The 15,411-nt window shown below is 34.0% G+C and overlaps 1 protein-coding gene across 2 annotated transcripts in view; it reads left to right on the top strand.

Annotated features, from left to right (window-relative positions):
- The window catches only part of LOC129754915 (homeobox protein dve-1), a 287,021-nt gene that overhangs the window by 249,641 nt on the left and 21,969 nt on the right, over positions 1 to 15,411 (top strand). For both annotated transcript variants that reach the window (XM_055751181.1, XM_055751182.1), the window contains 2 exons: positions 8,428 to 8,637; positions 8,737 to 8,966. In XM_055751181.1, the coding sequence (XP_055607156.1) occupies positions 8,428 to 8,637; positions 8,737 to 8,966 (440 nt within the window). The remainder of the gene's footprint in view (positions 1 to 8,427; positions 8,638 to 8,736; positions 8,967 to 15,411) is intronic.

Below are 15,411 nucleotides of genomic sequence, written 5' to 3'. Positions count from 1 at the left end.
ATTCCTAGAGACAAACCAGCCAAAGGCTAAAAGTCTCTCTTATAAAGACAAAAAAAAATTACATTCCTTCTTCAGCCTTTTATGCCCTTTTGCAATCTCTCTGCTTCAATAGGGATCACGGTTAGGAAAAAAAGCTAGTTTATCAAGAGAGAAATTTGAATGGTATTGATTTGCGTTCAATATTTTACTCGATTCATTTTTATTGGACATTTATCAAATGCCTCATAGGTATAGGAGTTTCCTTAGGAAATGTCTAGGAGCATAGGAGGTGTAGGAAAATCATGATCGCACCATCTACCAAAATGGATCCTGAACTCTACCTTTCACAAACTAACACAACTCCTTCCTTGGATACTTGAATATGGATTCGCAGACGTATAGACGGTTTCCATAGTTGGTGATACTAGCATGTCTTTGGCTCTGACTATTTCAAATTTATTTATTTTTTTTGGAGTATGCAAGAGCGAGAGGTTGCTAGTTTAACTAAAACAGTATCTTACTAACAATCCTTCCCTTTTCCCCATAGACTACTAGGACGTGGCCGGCGCCGTTATTAATCATATAAATCATTTAAAAAAGGGAGAGCATCAGTTTTGTACAATGAGAATGGCTGCTAATCCCAAGCACTATTCTTTTGGACTTTGTGCAAAATTGATGGCCTCGATTAATCACGGAGTAGCAACCATTGGCGACGTGGAACTTGTTCTGCTTAGCCACGCCAGCGATCATGGAATTCGAAATGTATAGTTTGAAATCAAATGAAAAAAATACGAAGTTTTTCTAGAATCTATTTTTTATTAAAAAAAAAAACCTGTAAATGAAGCATTTCGAGTTCAATGATTTAAGGTGGATATGAGTAGTCAATAAAGCTAGTTTTAAAATCAAATGCCCGGGTTTTGTCTGGTTTTAAAATAAAATTTCTCAAATTTGTCTGGCACGGATAGGTGCTAAAAACATTCTGGCAACGACATTCTAGATTAAAGCTCCACTTTTTTTTATATGGGATTTTCATCCTCTGCGATGATTCATACCTAAGATTAAATTAAACACAACCGACAATATCGAATACTAGAAACTTCAGGAGTCAGTTGTGCTAGCGATTGTTATCGATTCTATTGTGTATATGTCTCTTTATACTCTTGAAGCTTTCAGGGCCAGAGGCATATCCAGGATGGCACATTCTCTTTTTTTTTCAAAAGGATCAATTCAAAATAAAGATTTCAGGTGGTTGAAAATTGTAGAAGCTATAAATCAACTGTTTAACATGTTTCAATTAAATATACAATCTTTGGTCAAATTGCTTCCAACACTGGTACATCTCCAGATGCACCAGCAATCCTCAGCTCTGCCATAAATTTAAAACTGAGAACTAGCTGGCCCTACCAACCGATCGACAAAGTCACACACAAATGATATGAAATATGAAGTGTAATCCTCAATGTTAACTCGATAATGCCTCTTTAGTCTCGCTCCTCAGAGTAGTTAGTCCATTCAACGAAAAACCAGCTGCTGCCTCAAAAGACAATCGTCGGAATACCTTCCGACTTCTGTTCCAAGCAAGCTCTAGCTCTCTAGCTGCCCACATGTAAAGAGAGTCAGTCCTCTAGTCAGTGTCCGGTTCCGATGCTGGGCCCCGGAAAGCCTTTTCACTTTATAAAATTCAAACTATATTAGCCAGATAACTCCTTCTGCCGGACACTCGCCTTGCTGCCGGAGCCATCATACCACACAAAACCCGGCTCAAGTGATATACTGACCAGCAGCAGTGGAAATACTACCCTCAGAAAGGGGATCTACAACTGGCCACAACAAACCAGTTTTTCCAGCCCTCCCCCCTTCCATTTTGGGTGAGGTTAAAAAGAGGTGCCGCCCCTCCGTTTCTCGCTTTGAGAAACCAACTATGTCGTCGACATGTGTTTTTAGTCGTGTTTTGGTTCTGGTTTGACTCTTGCTTGCCGGAGGAATTTTCGGGTGGATCCTGTGTGCCTGGGTCCAGCCCAGATAGTCCGGGATTAGGGCTAGCTCTGGTTAACTTCCTAATCTGGGGGACATATTTTCGAGTTTAAACTTTTGACAGCAGCTTCCTGAGAATGAGAGCAAGCTGAATTCAATGAAATCTGAGGAAGAACCGTGGTTCGAATTTTCGCTTAGCTTTTAATTTAGTGTTTTTGGTTTTATATCATTGGAGGGCATCAAACATGATGGGTTTCAATCAAAATAAAATTTTATTTTCGTGAGAGAAGTAAACAAACGAATAAATCTCTGCAATACAAGATGTTATACATATCAATAAGTCTATCATTAAACGCCTGTTTGTAGGCAAAGGCTCAGGCTCTGTAATACAATTTTTTTTTCAGACAAATTGAAAGGTTCCAAATTGTAAAATATTTATGATGTTTTCACAATTAGAGATGGCTTAACTCTAGAAGCATCCCTAGACGAACCGCAGCATCTGATGCGTGTCAAAATCAAACCCATCGACATTCTTTCCACATCATCGCTCCCGTTCACCTCTGATTGATACTTATCTTAACCCCAATCATCCAAACATCCTACGGCTCCTTCCATTTAGGAACGCACTTTCACTTCGGTTCCGCAAATTTACCACACCTCCAAGACGAACGTGTCATCTCGTCTCATTGGGGCACCCCCATAATTCTGTTCAAATAAACCGGAAACCTTCCGGAAGCACCGTTTTCACCTCATCACTTTCCTTTGCGTTACCGGTGAGAGACGTTGTCACCCTCCCGCCTCATCAGAATTTGGAACCGAATGTAGAGACCAACAAAAATAAAAGGGAAAAGTGGGGGCGCGCACTTTGAAGGAAAACCTCCTCCTTGGCACTGGGACGAAATGAAGCGTCAAAAGATTTCAATCTGGACGATCCGCTCGTTCGGGAAACCCTCCCATAGATAGATAGAGGTTGTCACTTTTTGCTACATCTTCCCTGCAGCAGCAACCGTAGCAGATCCTTCAGAGATAGAGATAAATAGACAGCTCCAGCTCCAGGAAGCTTCTGAAAGAAGATGTCGACGCCATCTCAGCCAACAACGAACGGCGGGACCAAAACCGCAACACAAAAATGAAGTGACTTCTTGTCAGCTTGCTCTCGAGCAGTCGAACCATGAAAGCTGGTGGAAAACTCCTCAGTGATTCTGATTTTGCTGCTGTAGCTCAGAACAGGGTCGGGGGAGTAAAGATCCGTTTATTAGCGCAATTCCGTGGGAGGGTGCGGTAGGATTTGTTCAATGTTGGCTTTTTTAGTTTTTCTTTCCGGCTGCTCGAACCGGGGAGATGAAGTTGAAGAAGTTGACAGAGAGCTTGCCTGGCTGACTGAGGGTGGATTATTCCCATTGGCAGTCGTTCCACTTTGTTGGCAACTGAAGCACTGATTAGGGTGTTCTAAACGGGGCACCCCGAGGAAGGATCGCAGAGAGAATCAAATTTAATGAAGAGATAATTTCTAAAGGTTAAGAAGGATGAGTTTTACTCCCACTACTGGGTGCCGCCAGGGGTTTTAGATGCTTGTTGGCAGCTAATAATTTTGACGATGGAAAAAATGTTTTAAAATGTTGATTTTATGATTTTCGGAATGGAATTATCTGCTCCCTTCCCGAAGCCGGAGGCTGGGAAGACGGTGAGGAGACTGTTTAGAGACTGTATCGGCCAAATTGGGTGTCAACTGGTTTTGGGTTTGCAGTGGTTCTTAGCGAAGTTGAATGGTCTGATTAATTCTGATTCCCTACTGTAGACACTTTTAATAAATTATACCGAAAAAGCTAAGTGTACTTTGACAATTTCAAATAAATGTTATTTAAATAAAGAAGTCTAGGTTTGGTAACAATCTTGAAAGCTTAGTTTTCTTCTGTGATTTTTGAAAGCTGTTTTATTATTCTTGTGTTGAACAACATAATTTGTGAAAAACTTGAACACAAATTTTGGAGATATGTTAAAGCATTGTTTAATGTTTTATTTTTTTATATTTTTCGATCTTGGATTTCAAGCAAACAACTTTCTTTTTGAAATGCCCGACGTTTCGACCATTTTTGTTGGTCTTCCTCAAGGGTATTGTCTAACGGTTTTTATTGTCAGATTTCTTTTTAATTTCAAGAAGAAAGTTGGTTGCTTGAAATCCAAGATCCAAAAATAGCCAAAAATAAAACATTAAACCTTAAAAAACGGTCGATAGCCTAAACCTAAATTAAAGCATTATATTCATTTAAAAAGCTCTGCTGAAAAATTGGTTGGTTACACGCTAAATTTCCGAGGCCAGAATTTAGCTAAATTTTGATCAAATTTGAACAGCTAAAAATTTATCAATTTTTTTCACTAAAATTTTAGCAAACGAGAACAACAGTTTGCCGCCGCAATTTTTACTTAAATTTCTAGCAAAATCCGGAGGAAAAAACCGCCTAGAATTTTCATTTACAAATTAAATTATTCTTCCTTTTGAAAAACAGGAAGGTTGTAACATTGCAAATGTAACACACTTATTCTTTTACTTGAATTTATTTTTAATTTTGTTTTCACATTTCCACTTCCACTATTTCACAACACTTTTTGAACTTTGACAAAAACCTCCTTCTGGCGCCTTGACCGAGTTGTTCCGGATATGGATAGGTTTTCGGGTGTTTCATCAACGACCAACTTCAGATAAGTTCCTTTTTTCAGGACTGGAAACCCTTTTCGGCGACTTCTGGACTATGGTGCTGTATTCGGCAATCTGGTTTCAAATAGAAATTATAACACATGAAAACTCGTAAATTTGTTGTGTCTAGGTTGATCTTGTATTTCCAATAGAGGTTTGGTCAGCATTTCGTCGTCCATTGACCACCAAAATTGCCGCTGGGATTGTATCAGCGAATTTTTGCTAAGTGGAGCTCCGAAAATTTTGGATGCAGGGGCAGTTTCCAGAATGTATTTGTAACATATTTGTCTTATTCAACTCAGTCAGCCCCCGACTAGATTTATTGTGTGTATTTAAAAAGAAACATTGGAAAAAACATTCCTCACAAATTTAAAACAAAATAAAATTGTTCTTTACATATTTCATCCATAAAGATGTGTTTCATCCATTAAGATTTTCGTTTAACAGATGTTTTTGATTGGTCCAATCTACTTTTTTATAATTCCCTACTTCCATGCTCGAGGAAGTCTTCATGATGTTGCATAAATCCAGGGGCAAACTCAATTCAAAGAAAACTACCCTTCTGTCTCGGATTTCAGTAGCAATTGGTATCAACAATTTTCTGGATTTTTTCAATTTTTTTTTGTGTACGATCTTTTCTGTTTAAGACCATCAAAACTTTAGCGTTTTGTGGAATTTTCAAATTTGCTAGACTCAACATTAAGTGGGAAAAAAAATCTCTTACTAGAAGTAATCGAACTTATTCGCAGTTGATGGATAAGCGTTTTTGAGTCAAATTTGAAGAAAAAATTTACAGAAGATTTGAAAACAAATCTTTAATACTGCTAAGAAATGAATATAAAACCAATAATACTATACCATGCCCAAATGATTAAATAATTCCTTATGAGTAAGGTTGCCAAATTGCCCGGTTTTATTCGGCTGTGTCCGGATATTTAATAAGAAATTTGGAGTTGCCCGGATTTCATTATTAAATGCCCGAATTTTGCCCGGATTTATTCAGTTTATTTGACAAACAAAAATAAACTATTTGTGTTTTGAAAGTATTTTATTTATGCTTCCAAAAAGAAATTTATTGACCAAGATTTATTAAAGTAATCATGAAAGGTTTTTAGAAGCCTAAAATACAATTTAAAATCTGTTGATTTGATTAAAAAAATTCTACTTGATTTTTGTTGAGTTGTTTTCCGGTTTTGACAAGCTTTACCCGGATATTAACCGGATTTTGGTCATCAATTTCGAAATCAAATGCCAAGGTTTTTCTAGGTTTTTTATATAAAATTTCCCTAATTTATCAGGCAACTTAGAACATTGATAAATTTATGAGCGTTTAACAATGTTCCATGACGCAGTTGAATTTCTTCAAAATGCATTATTGAAACTATATAAAGTCTGTATATCTTTCATAAAGAAAAATAAACGATAAAAATGGTTCGTAAAGTGTATTTGGAATTCAAGGAAAAGTTCTCCTGTGGATAGCACAGGTGAACCAAATTTTTAGTGCCAACGTTTTTGTAACTTATTCAGGAAAAATTTTGACATTTCTGAACTCGAATCTTTGTCACAGAAGAAGTTAAAAACATAATGCATATTTCTATAACTGTTTTTTTTTTAAATTTTGAATTACTCGTAGACTTAGGAAAAAATTATCATCGGATTTAAACCTTAATTTTGAAAATCTTCGTACCTTGAACTCTAAGTTTTACCAAAAAATGCCAAATTTCTCAAAATTCACAAAAAAGTTCCTAAATTCTAAAACTTTTTGTCAATATTTTGGAACAACATTCTGTTATATTAAGTCAAAATTCTGTGAAAAAATACTGTGATATTTGGCTGAGTTTCGAATCAATAAAAAGACTCAAACAAGTTTCTCCTCAATCCTTCCAATGTTGGTTTTTCTTGTTGTCATTATGTTATTTCTCAAAAGTTTATCTCTATTTGTGTTCAACACCAATCTTATTTAAGTTTTGATTTGCCTGACGTTTTATTTTGAGTACTTGGATGGTAGCCCAAAAATTGATAAAATCTGTAATATAACACAAAACTTAGTAGATATTTGTGACACAAATTCTAAGATAAAATATTTTTTAAATTCTTTTCATTTATAAAACGGTGACAAAGCATCTTCCTTCAATTGAATTGCTTTTGAGAAAATAGTATTTGATAATCAAGGTCATATAGGAATATTTGGGTTTTTAAAAGCCTTTGCTTTAATATCGACAATCTGTTTCTAAAGTTTTTATTTTGTTGTTAAAAAATCAAACTGTTTGTTTGTTTTAAAAATCAAAGCTTCTCTAAGAACCTTCAATGCAGAAATCAACAAGAAATAAACACTTTTCATCTGATGAAACAATAAACCTATCATAAGACAGATGATTTGAATAATTGCACACTGATTTCATCAAACTTTGTAGCTGAACTCAGAGGCGTGTTTTTTGGTAAATTTCGAGGATTTTTTATAAAATAGATATAATGAAATACGCAAACTACAACAATAAAAAAAGATGTCCGCTCCAAATCTTCTAAATTAATATTTCCTCTCAAAAGTTTTCTGAGCAAACAATTTCAGTAATTAAAATTTTATAAGCCTTTCATTGAATATTCAATTTTTAAATCCAAATTCATACAAATACGAACACTCTCATACAAAAAAAAACAATTCAATCTGATATTGATGATTTTTGTCTGAAAAATAAAAAAATGACAAAAAAGACAAAAATGACAAAAATGACAAAATGACAAAAATGACAAAAATGACAAAAATGACAAAAATGACAAAAATGACAAAAATGACAAAAATGACAAAAATGACAAAAATGACAAAAATGACAAAAATGACAAAAATGACAAAAATGACAAAAATAACAAAAATGACAAAAATGACAAAAATGACAAAAATGACAAAAATGACAAAAATGACAAAAATGACAAAAATGACAAAAATGACAAAAATGACAAAAATGACAAAAATGACAAAAATGACAAAAATGACAAAAATGACAAAAATGACAAAAATGACAAAAATGACAAAAATGACAAAAAATGACAAAAATGACAAAAATGACAAAAATGACAAAAATGACAAAAATGACAAAAATGACAAAAATGACAAAAATGACAAAAATGACAAAAATGACAAAAATGACAAAAATGACAAAAATGACAAAAATGACAAAAATGACAAAAAATGACAAAAATGACAAAAATGACAAAAATGACAAAAATGACAAAAATGACAAAAATGACAAAAATGACAAAAATGACAAAAATGACAAAAATGACAAAAATGACAAAAATGACAAAAATGACAAAAATGACAAAAATGACAAAAATGACAAAAATGACAAAAATGACAAAAATGACAAAAATGACAAAAATGACAAAAATGACAAAAATGACAAAAATGACAAAAATGACAAAAATGACAAAAATGACAAAAATGGCAAAAATGACAGTCAAACTACTTGAAACTTTTCATTGAATTTTCAAATTTCAAATTAAATTTTGGAACCGCTGATGATGGTATCGCAGATCGCTCGCGCCTTTGGCGCGCTTCCATCATCTCTCTGCTCGAGCTAAGTGAAAGGGGATTAAAATTTCCGCTTGCGCTCGACGTTCTGCTATTTCGTTCGGCATCCATTCAGAAGACGAGAAGCCCATAATACAGGACCAATTCCGTTTCCAGAGATTATATTGAAAGATTTTATCGACTCGACATTGACGAGTCTTAAGTTTTTCGCTTTATTAAACGGGATCCATTTTCTTTTTCCTCCCCGCAGCCAAATCCCTGCCCCTGCACTGTGTGGTCGAGTCCGTCAGCTCCCTGCAGGCGACGCTGAACTTTGACGCCCGGAGTCCTTGGAAACGGCGCCCGAACATCGAAACCGACAGCTACGTTATCATCCCGGCTGCGACGCCATTCTGCGAAATCGTTACGACGGCGCTCCAGCGACTCGGCTATTCCTCCGAGGTTTGCAACGCTGCTAGAGGTAAGCGAGACCTCGAGACTTCCAATCAATCAACGGTCAACTGGAGTAATCCGGAATCATCTTCTTTCCATTTTTTTCTTCTTCTTCTCACTCCCACAGGGGCAATTTCCATCAAGAACTGGAAGACGCTGGCCCTGGACGCCATCTCCGACAATCCGCTAGTTTCGGTTAACGACATCCTCGGGGAGCTGACGTCGGTCGTTACGCTCAAGATTACCATCCTGCGGAACAAACCCTCGCAGCTGGCCGAAATCAAAGATAAGCTGCTCAAGCTGCTGATCCTGCAATCCCATGCGGTACTGCGGTCGACCGGGTGCCCCCTGGATGAGGTTAGTGTTTACCATTTTATATTTCAAAAAATCCCATTTAAACGAGCCTCGAATTCCATCAGAGTTCCAATTGTAAATCAAGAATCACAATAATTAATTCTTACGAGTGTTCGTCCATCAACAATGGTGGTTATCTTTAAATCGTCAACATTTTTCCACTTCCTCATCATCCAAGACAGAATTGAATAGAGGAAATTTTAAACCCCCCCTCTAAAACTGTCGAAAACGCGAATCATCCGCTAGAGGTTAAAATGTTATTCTTTTGATGAGATCTGCATAGAAGATGAGACTGGTTTGTGGGTGAAAAGAAATCTCGGACCGCGAATCATTCCAGCCAAGAATCGACGATAAGATAATGAATTTTGATTAAAATCGGCGCGCAGTATTTTCATTCCCAACCCCCCGGTATGGAGGAATGTGTGCTTTCGAACTAGTCTTGGCGATAATTGAATCTACACTTTCTGGTTTTCAGATCAGACACACAGAATAAGGGAATGGAGTGGAATTGCTATTTGTATATTCAGCTATTCTGGATTGTGAATTTTCCCATGTTCAAAGAGGAGGATGAACGAACGTCAAATCATTTTATAGAATAGATCAATGCTCGAAACAGAGTTTTTGTTCAAATTATGAGTTCAGTACCTAAATTTAATAATTCAAAGTTAAATCAATCCTGTTTAAAAAAGATGAATATTTGGATGGCCCAAAATTGTCTAGAGTTCTGAGGGCTCAACCTCCAAATAGTAGCTTAGGGGGTAAGAAACAAACTATTATATGGCGGCGACTCAGAAAAATGATGTTTAGAGGTCGCACTGGGTCGATTTCGTACTTAGAAAATTTTTAATCATAGAAATTCATATGAGTTTTGTATTATTTTTTTAAAATTTTGTTTAAGTTACAAACTTTATGTGATTTATTAAAAAAATGTCCAGGTTTTGTTTCACAGGTTTTTTAAGCATGGTTTTTTTTTCTAATCTATTATTTAATTTTATCGATAGATTTTTATTTTAATCGTTCAGAAAGTGTACCTTGCGTTATGTTTTTTGAAAAACAATACCATCAAAAGATGCGATTTTTTACGTACAACAAATTTCCCGAGGAACGTATGCTATTTATTTAAACATTAAAAAAGTTATTGATGATGTACTGCTAGGCAATCTTTATGAAAAAATCTATTATGGAGATAATAAACCAACCATCAGCGGTTCGACACCATATGTACGTCCTACAAGCCTAACCGGAAAATTCGTTCGGTGCTTGGTATTTTTGAGATTCAAAGCAACTTCCGTATAGAAGGAAAAGAAAAATCTGTCGGGTGACTGGAGTAAATTCAATGAAGCAATTTTGCAGAAGAAGTACACCAAAGTTTGAAAAATTGAAACTAAGAAAAAGCTATTTGCGCCTAGTACTATGATACAACTAATATTAACACGGCCGAAAAGAACGGTGCTGTGTCCATTTTAGAACGTCTGCTTGGGAGAAAACTGCTTGATTTTCCTTGGAGGCACCACATGTATGTATAAGCTCGTTTTAAAGACAGCGTATCGAACCTATTTCGGAATGCTAACTACCGCCCCTGAGAACATTTTTTTCAAACAGTTCCGATCTAAATGGGACAGGATCAACAAAATCATTACGCTGGATTCAGTGATGGTAGTATTTCTAATATCTTTTCAAATGAAATCATTTTTTTTCCTTTGAGGAACAATCATCAAAACAGAACAGTCTCTTTGAAATCATTTTAAAAAAGAATGATGCTTCAGAAATACGTTCGTGAAGATTATCTTGATCATCATCAACTAACTTTAATTTGTCTAAATGAAGAATAGGAAGTTAAATATTAAATTTTAGGTGCTCTCCATCACGCAAGGTGAAGGACTAGAGATATTTACGGCATAAAAATGTATTTGTTCAGAGAACAATTTCAAGTGGATGTTTTGAAACTTTAAAAGTTCGTCCAGTTTGTAGTACGAGTTTATTTTAAAGATAGTATCAAGCTCCCCTTGCTACTAGTGCACCGATGAACGATCTAATATTTATAAATAAGCTCAAAAACTACGATGATGAAGAGTTAAGCCTGAAAACATCGGGAAAATTCGAAAAAACAGTTATATTTTTGTCAGAGCTCAACATCTGTGTGCTTTTTTGATAGCAAGTTGATGCCGTTTTGAAGCGAAAAATTGTCAAAAATCTATTGAAGAAGAGCAGTGCAGAAAATATTATGAGACTTAAAAGTTTTCTTTCAAAAACTCATAGGAAGATTTCGTTACCGAGAAATCTTTAGCATTTTTTAAATATTGCAAAGAAAACGGGATTCAAGTTTTCTTTGGGAAACAGAGCCCAAATTTTGGGAGTCGAGAAGTGATTACAAAGCTGCTAAGATTGAATGCCAGATTATATCAGTCATTAATGACTCAGCAGAACGAGCACTAGGAATAGCAGAAGAATATAATGGATTTGGTTCGAACGCTGACTTTGAAAAACAAAATGTGTTGATAATTTTTGCAGAGAACCGAAAAAATCTGAACAATTCTTTAAAATCATCGGTTTTGAACTATTTAACAAGATTGCTTTTTTTTTTTAATATTTTGTGATTATCATTGTTTACTTCCTTAATCTTAAAATAACACTAGTTTTATATGTTTTTTCTTCTCTTTTTACCATTAATGTTCAGTTGCCTTATAATAAAATTAAAATTTCATAAATTTAGCAGAAACATGTTTTTTTTTCAAGAAATTAAATCATCAATAACTTTTGGAACTTTTGAATTAACATCATGCTTTCTTCGGCAAATTTGTTGTTCGTAAAAATTTGCATCTTTTGATGGTCTTGGTAATAAAAATCTATCGATAAAATAAAATTATATATTTTTAGAAAAACCATGCTAAAAAACCTGTGAAACAAAACTTCGACTTTTTTCTATTTTTCACGTAAAGTTTGTAACCTAAACAAATTTTTAAAAAAATATAAAACTCATTTGATTAGTTTAATTTCTATGAATCAAAATTTTCTTAGAACAAAATTTCAAAATAAAGGACTTTTTTCAAAAATCCACCCAGTGCGAACTCTAAATATCATTTTTCTGAATCGTCGCCGAATAAAAGTTCATTTCTTACACCCTAAGCTTCCAATTGAAGGTTGAGCCCCCAGAACTCCAGATATAAGGCGATTTTGGGCCACCCTAATGATTATTTAACTACCTATGTCTAGAACTCATCACAAGGCTGGCGGTTTGGTGCAAACAATGCATAAATAAAACAAATAAAAAGTTTTTTTTCTTCACTTATTTCATTATTCCTTTTTAAGTTCGTGTGCAGTAGCAGTTTTTCGTATTGAATTCAATATTGACGAGAATGCCAAAACATAGGTTAAGTGTCACGAATGAACAAGACAAATAAAAGTATTGATACAAAATTTTTGAAAATATATCTGAAATTTTTAAACTGCGACCCAGAGATGGGTCTTGACTCAAACATTCAGTCAGCGAAACTTTTTTTTTTGTAGAGAAATGAATCCAACTGTGTTAGATGAAATTTCAGTAGAATGTTAATACATGGGCCCCGGAGAGGCGCATGATGTGGGTTCAAGTCCTACCGGGAGACAAGGCGAATTTTTTTCGCATGTTTTTCAATATCGATTTTCTCTTATCTAGTCCCTGAAATTTCATCTAACACAGTTGGATTCATTTCTCTATATCTGAAATTTTTGAAATTGTGAGCTTTTTCTATAAGGATTCGTTAAATAACAAAGAAGGTATATTATTTGAATTGCTCAACTTGAAATATTTGAACGTGCTCAAAAATCTGGTAAGTTTCGCTGATTTCATTTGAACAAAGAAGAAGTTTTTTGAAAAAAGCCTTCAGAATAAATAAAACTTTCCTAAGTCAAAGAAACAATTTGAAATTTTGCGGTTCAAATCTGATTCTTGCAAGTTTATTCATATTCTTGATATAAGTTTGAAATTTGGCTTTTGAAAAATCTGCAATATTACCTTTATTAAACAAGACACAAAAATATTTCCCTCAATTAGTTCAACAGGATTATTACAAAAAGAATTTTTCCTTGAAAATCAATTGATAAATATCCTGAGGAAATTTAAAAAAGATAAAAATAAGCTTTATCATTTGAAAAAATGCAAAAAAAATTAACACAAAACTTGGGAAAAGTGTGGTCCGGCCTGGTTGCTCGGTCCCATTGAAAAAGCTCGGATTTATTCACTTTATTTGCCTAGTAAAACAAAACAAATCAAATTGTGTTGGAAAAATGCTTTAATTATGCGACCAAAACGAAATTTTGGAGCAAATTTTATAAAAATAATAATGAAAGTTTATTTGGAAACCTAAACACGATTTAAAATCTGCTGATGAGCTTTGATGAACTAAACAAGTTCAATAACTCAAGCATCCGATTTTTTTCAGGAATAATTTTAACGCGGGGGCTTAGAAACCGGTGTACGGATAAGCGGGGTTCTACTGTATATCGCTCCTCCTGACTTTCTGGGTAAATGAATTTCATGTACTATTTTTGGTGCTGTGGGATATGGTAACCCTAGACTAGAAATAAAAATTATATAAATCTTTGCCCCTGAAGTTAGGCATTACAATCAACATTTCTTCGAATAAAGTATGGGTGATAAAAAATGTGATTACTGGGGCTTGTTAAAATTTAAAAAATATCTGCTAAGAAAAAAACTTTGCAATAATTTGCCATTTAAATGATGGAAGCTAAAATGAACGAATTTTAAATGTTGAGCAATTTCTAAATGCACGAGTTTCTCAATTAACAAAAAATTGTCACCCCATTTGGGGGAGAACAAAAATTAATGTTGAAAAATTGACAATGAAATCCCTTCGCAACTTTTTTTTGTCTATGATTAAGTTTTGATCATGGCATCAAAATACACCATCAAACTCATTAGAGAACTGAATCAGGATCTGAATTTTAAATACATATTCGTTTTTAATCAAAATTGTGCATGTGTGCTGTGCATCGTGCAGTTTCTGAATTTCAATACGATTTCTGAAAAATACAGAAAAAACGATTCCTGAATTTAGATGAAAAATACAGAAAAAAAAACGACTCCTGAATTTAGATCCCAAATCAGCGTTTCCATTACGAACTGAGAATGGAAATTTGTTTTAGACTAAGATTGCCAGATTTCCCGGTTTAATACGAGTTTTCCCGGATTTTTGAGTATAAAATTTGAAAATGGTTCAGCCCTGCCCGGTTGCACGGATTTCTTTGAAAAATGCCAGAATTTTGCCCAGATTTATTCACTTTATTTGGCAAATTAGCAAAATGAAACGAAAAAAAAATTGTGTTGTAAATTTGTTAATTTATGCCTTCAACACAAAACTTTTTGAGCAAGTTTTATAAAAATTATCATGAAATGTTTTTGAAGCCTAAAATACGAGTTTTTAATTGCAGTTATAGAATGGGGCATTTCATTCTATAACTGATTTTGTCAGATTTTTGTATGAAATTTGCCGGATTTTTCCAGCCCGGATACGTGCTGAAAAAAATCTGACAACCTTAAATATTTTAGACTCAACCATGAACCTATAGTTTTAATTTTAACGATTTAAGTTCAATCTTAATTTATAATTTTTTTTTTTATAACTTTCAATTTAACTTCAAAATTTGAACAAAAATGTGAATTAAATTTAAAAATGAACCTGATGCTAAGTTTTATTTCTGGATTATGATTTCGAGGCTTAATAATTGTTGAACTTTGTACAAGATGATTTTTAACTTTTTCAACGGGGTTTTGAAGAATTGAGTTTGACAACTTCGAATAATTACTCAGAATGGTTCATTAATCAAATTGTGAATGGAATGGAAAATCAAATTGTATCGATTTCAAAACAGCTTTTAAATATTATTTTTTTATTGCTGATTCGAGCCGAAAATCAAGAATTTCAAACTTGATACCGAATCTGAAATTTAAAAAAAAGAAATACAATTAAGATTGTGATAGTATGGAACCAGAATCGCTGGAATGAGTACAATCTCCTTTAAAATGTTTTGTTAAGAAACAAGTTTCTATCAACAAGCAAGAAAATTTTAAAAAAGGTGAACCTTTGATAAGTTTTCGATGTTATGGCATTATCTCTAAGTGAAGATTGTTTCTCAAGAATAACCCTACTCAATGATCAAAATTTGAAAAGAATTTCAAATTTTGTGCGTTGATTAAATACATCATTTGCATTTCTGGATTCTTATGGCCCCGTTCTAACGGCCATGTCACTAGGTATATCAATTTTCAATGATCATAGCTGTAATTTTTATAGAGGTGAGATTAAGAATATTCAGAATAATAAATCTAATTTTATAAAAACAAAATAAAATTCTGGTGTATTCGGTAGTACTGAAAATATATAATATTATCTATATTAAAGTCGAACTCTGATTTCAAAATAAAAAAAAAAAAATTTTGAACTGGGAA

The sequence above is a fragment of the Uranotaenia lowii genome, chromosome 3 (genome assembly GCF_029784155.1).
Source record: "Uranotaenia lowii strain MFRU-FL chromosome 3, ASM2978415v1, whole genome shotgun sequence".
Lineage (NCBI taxonomy): Eukaryota > Metazoa > Arthropoda > Insecta > Diptera > Culicidae > Uranotaenia > Uranotaenia lowii.
The sequence above is the reverse complement of the archived record's forward strand: the minus strand, read 5'-3'. Positions and strand labels throughout refer to the sequence as shown.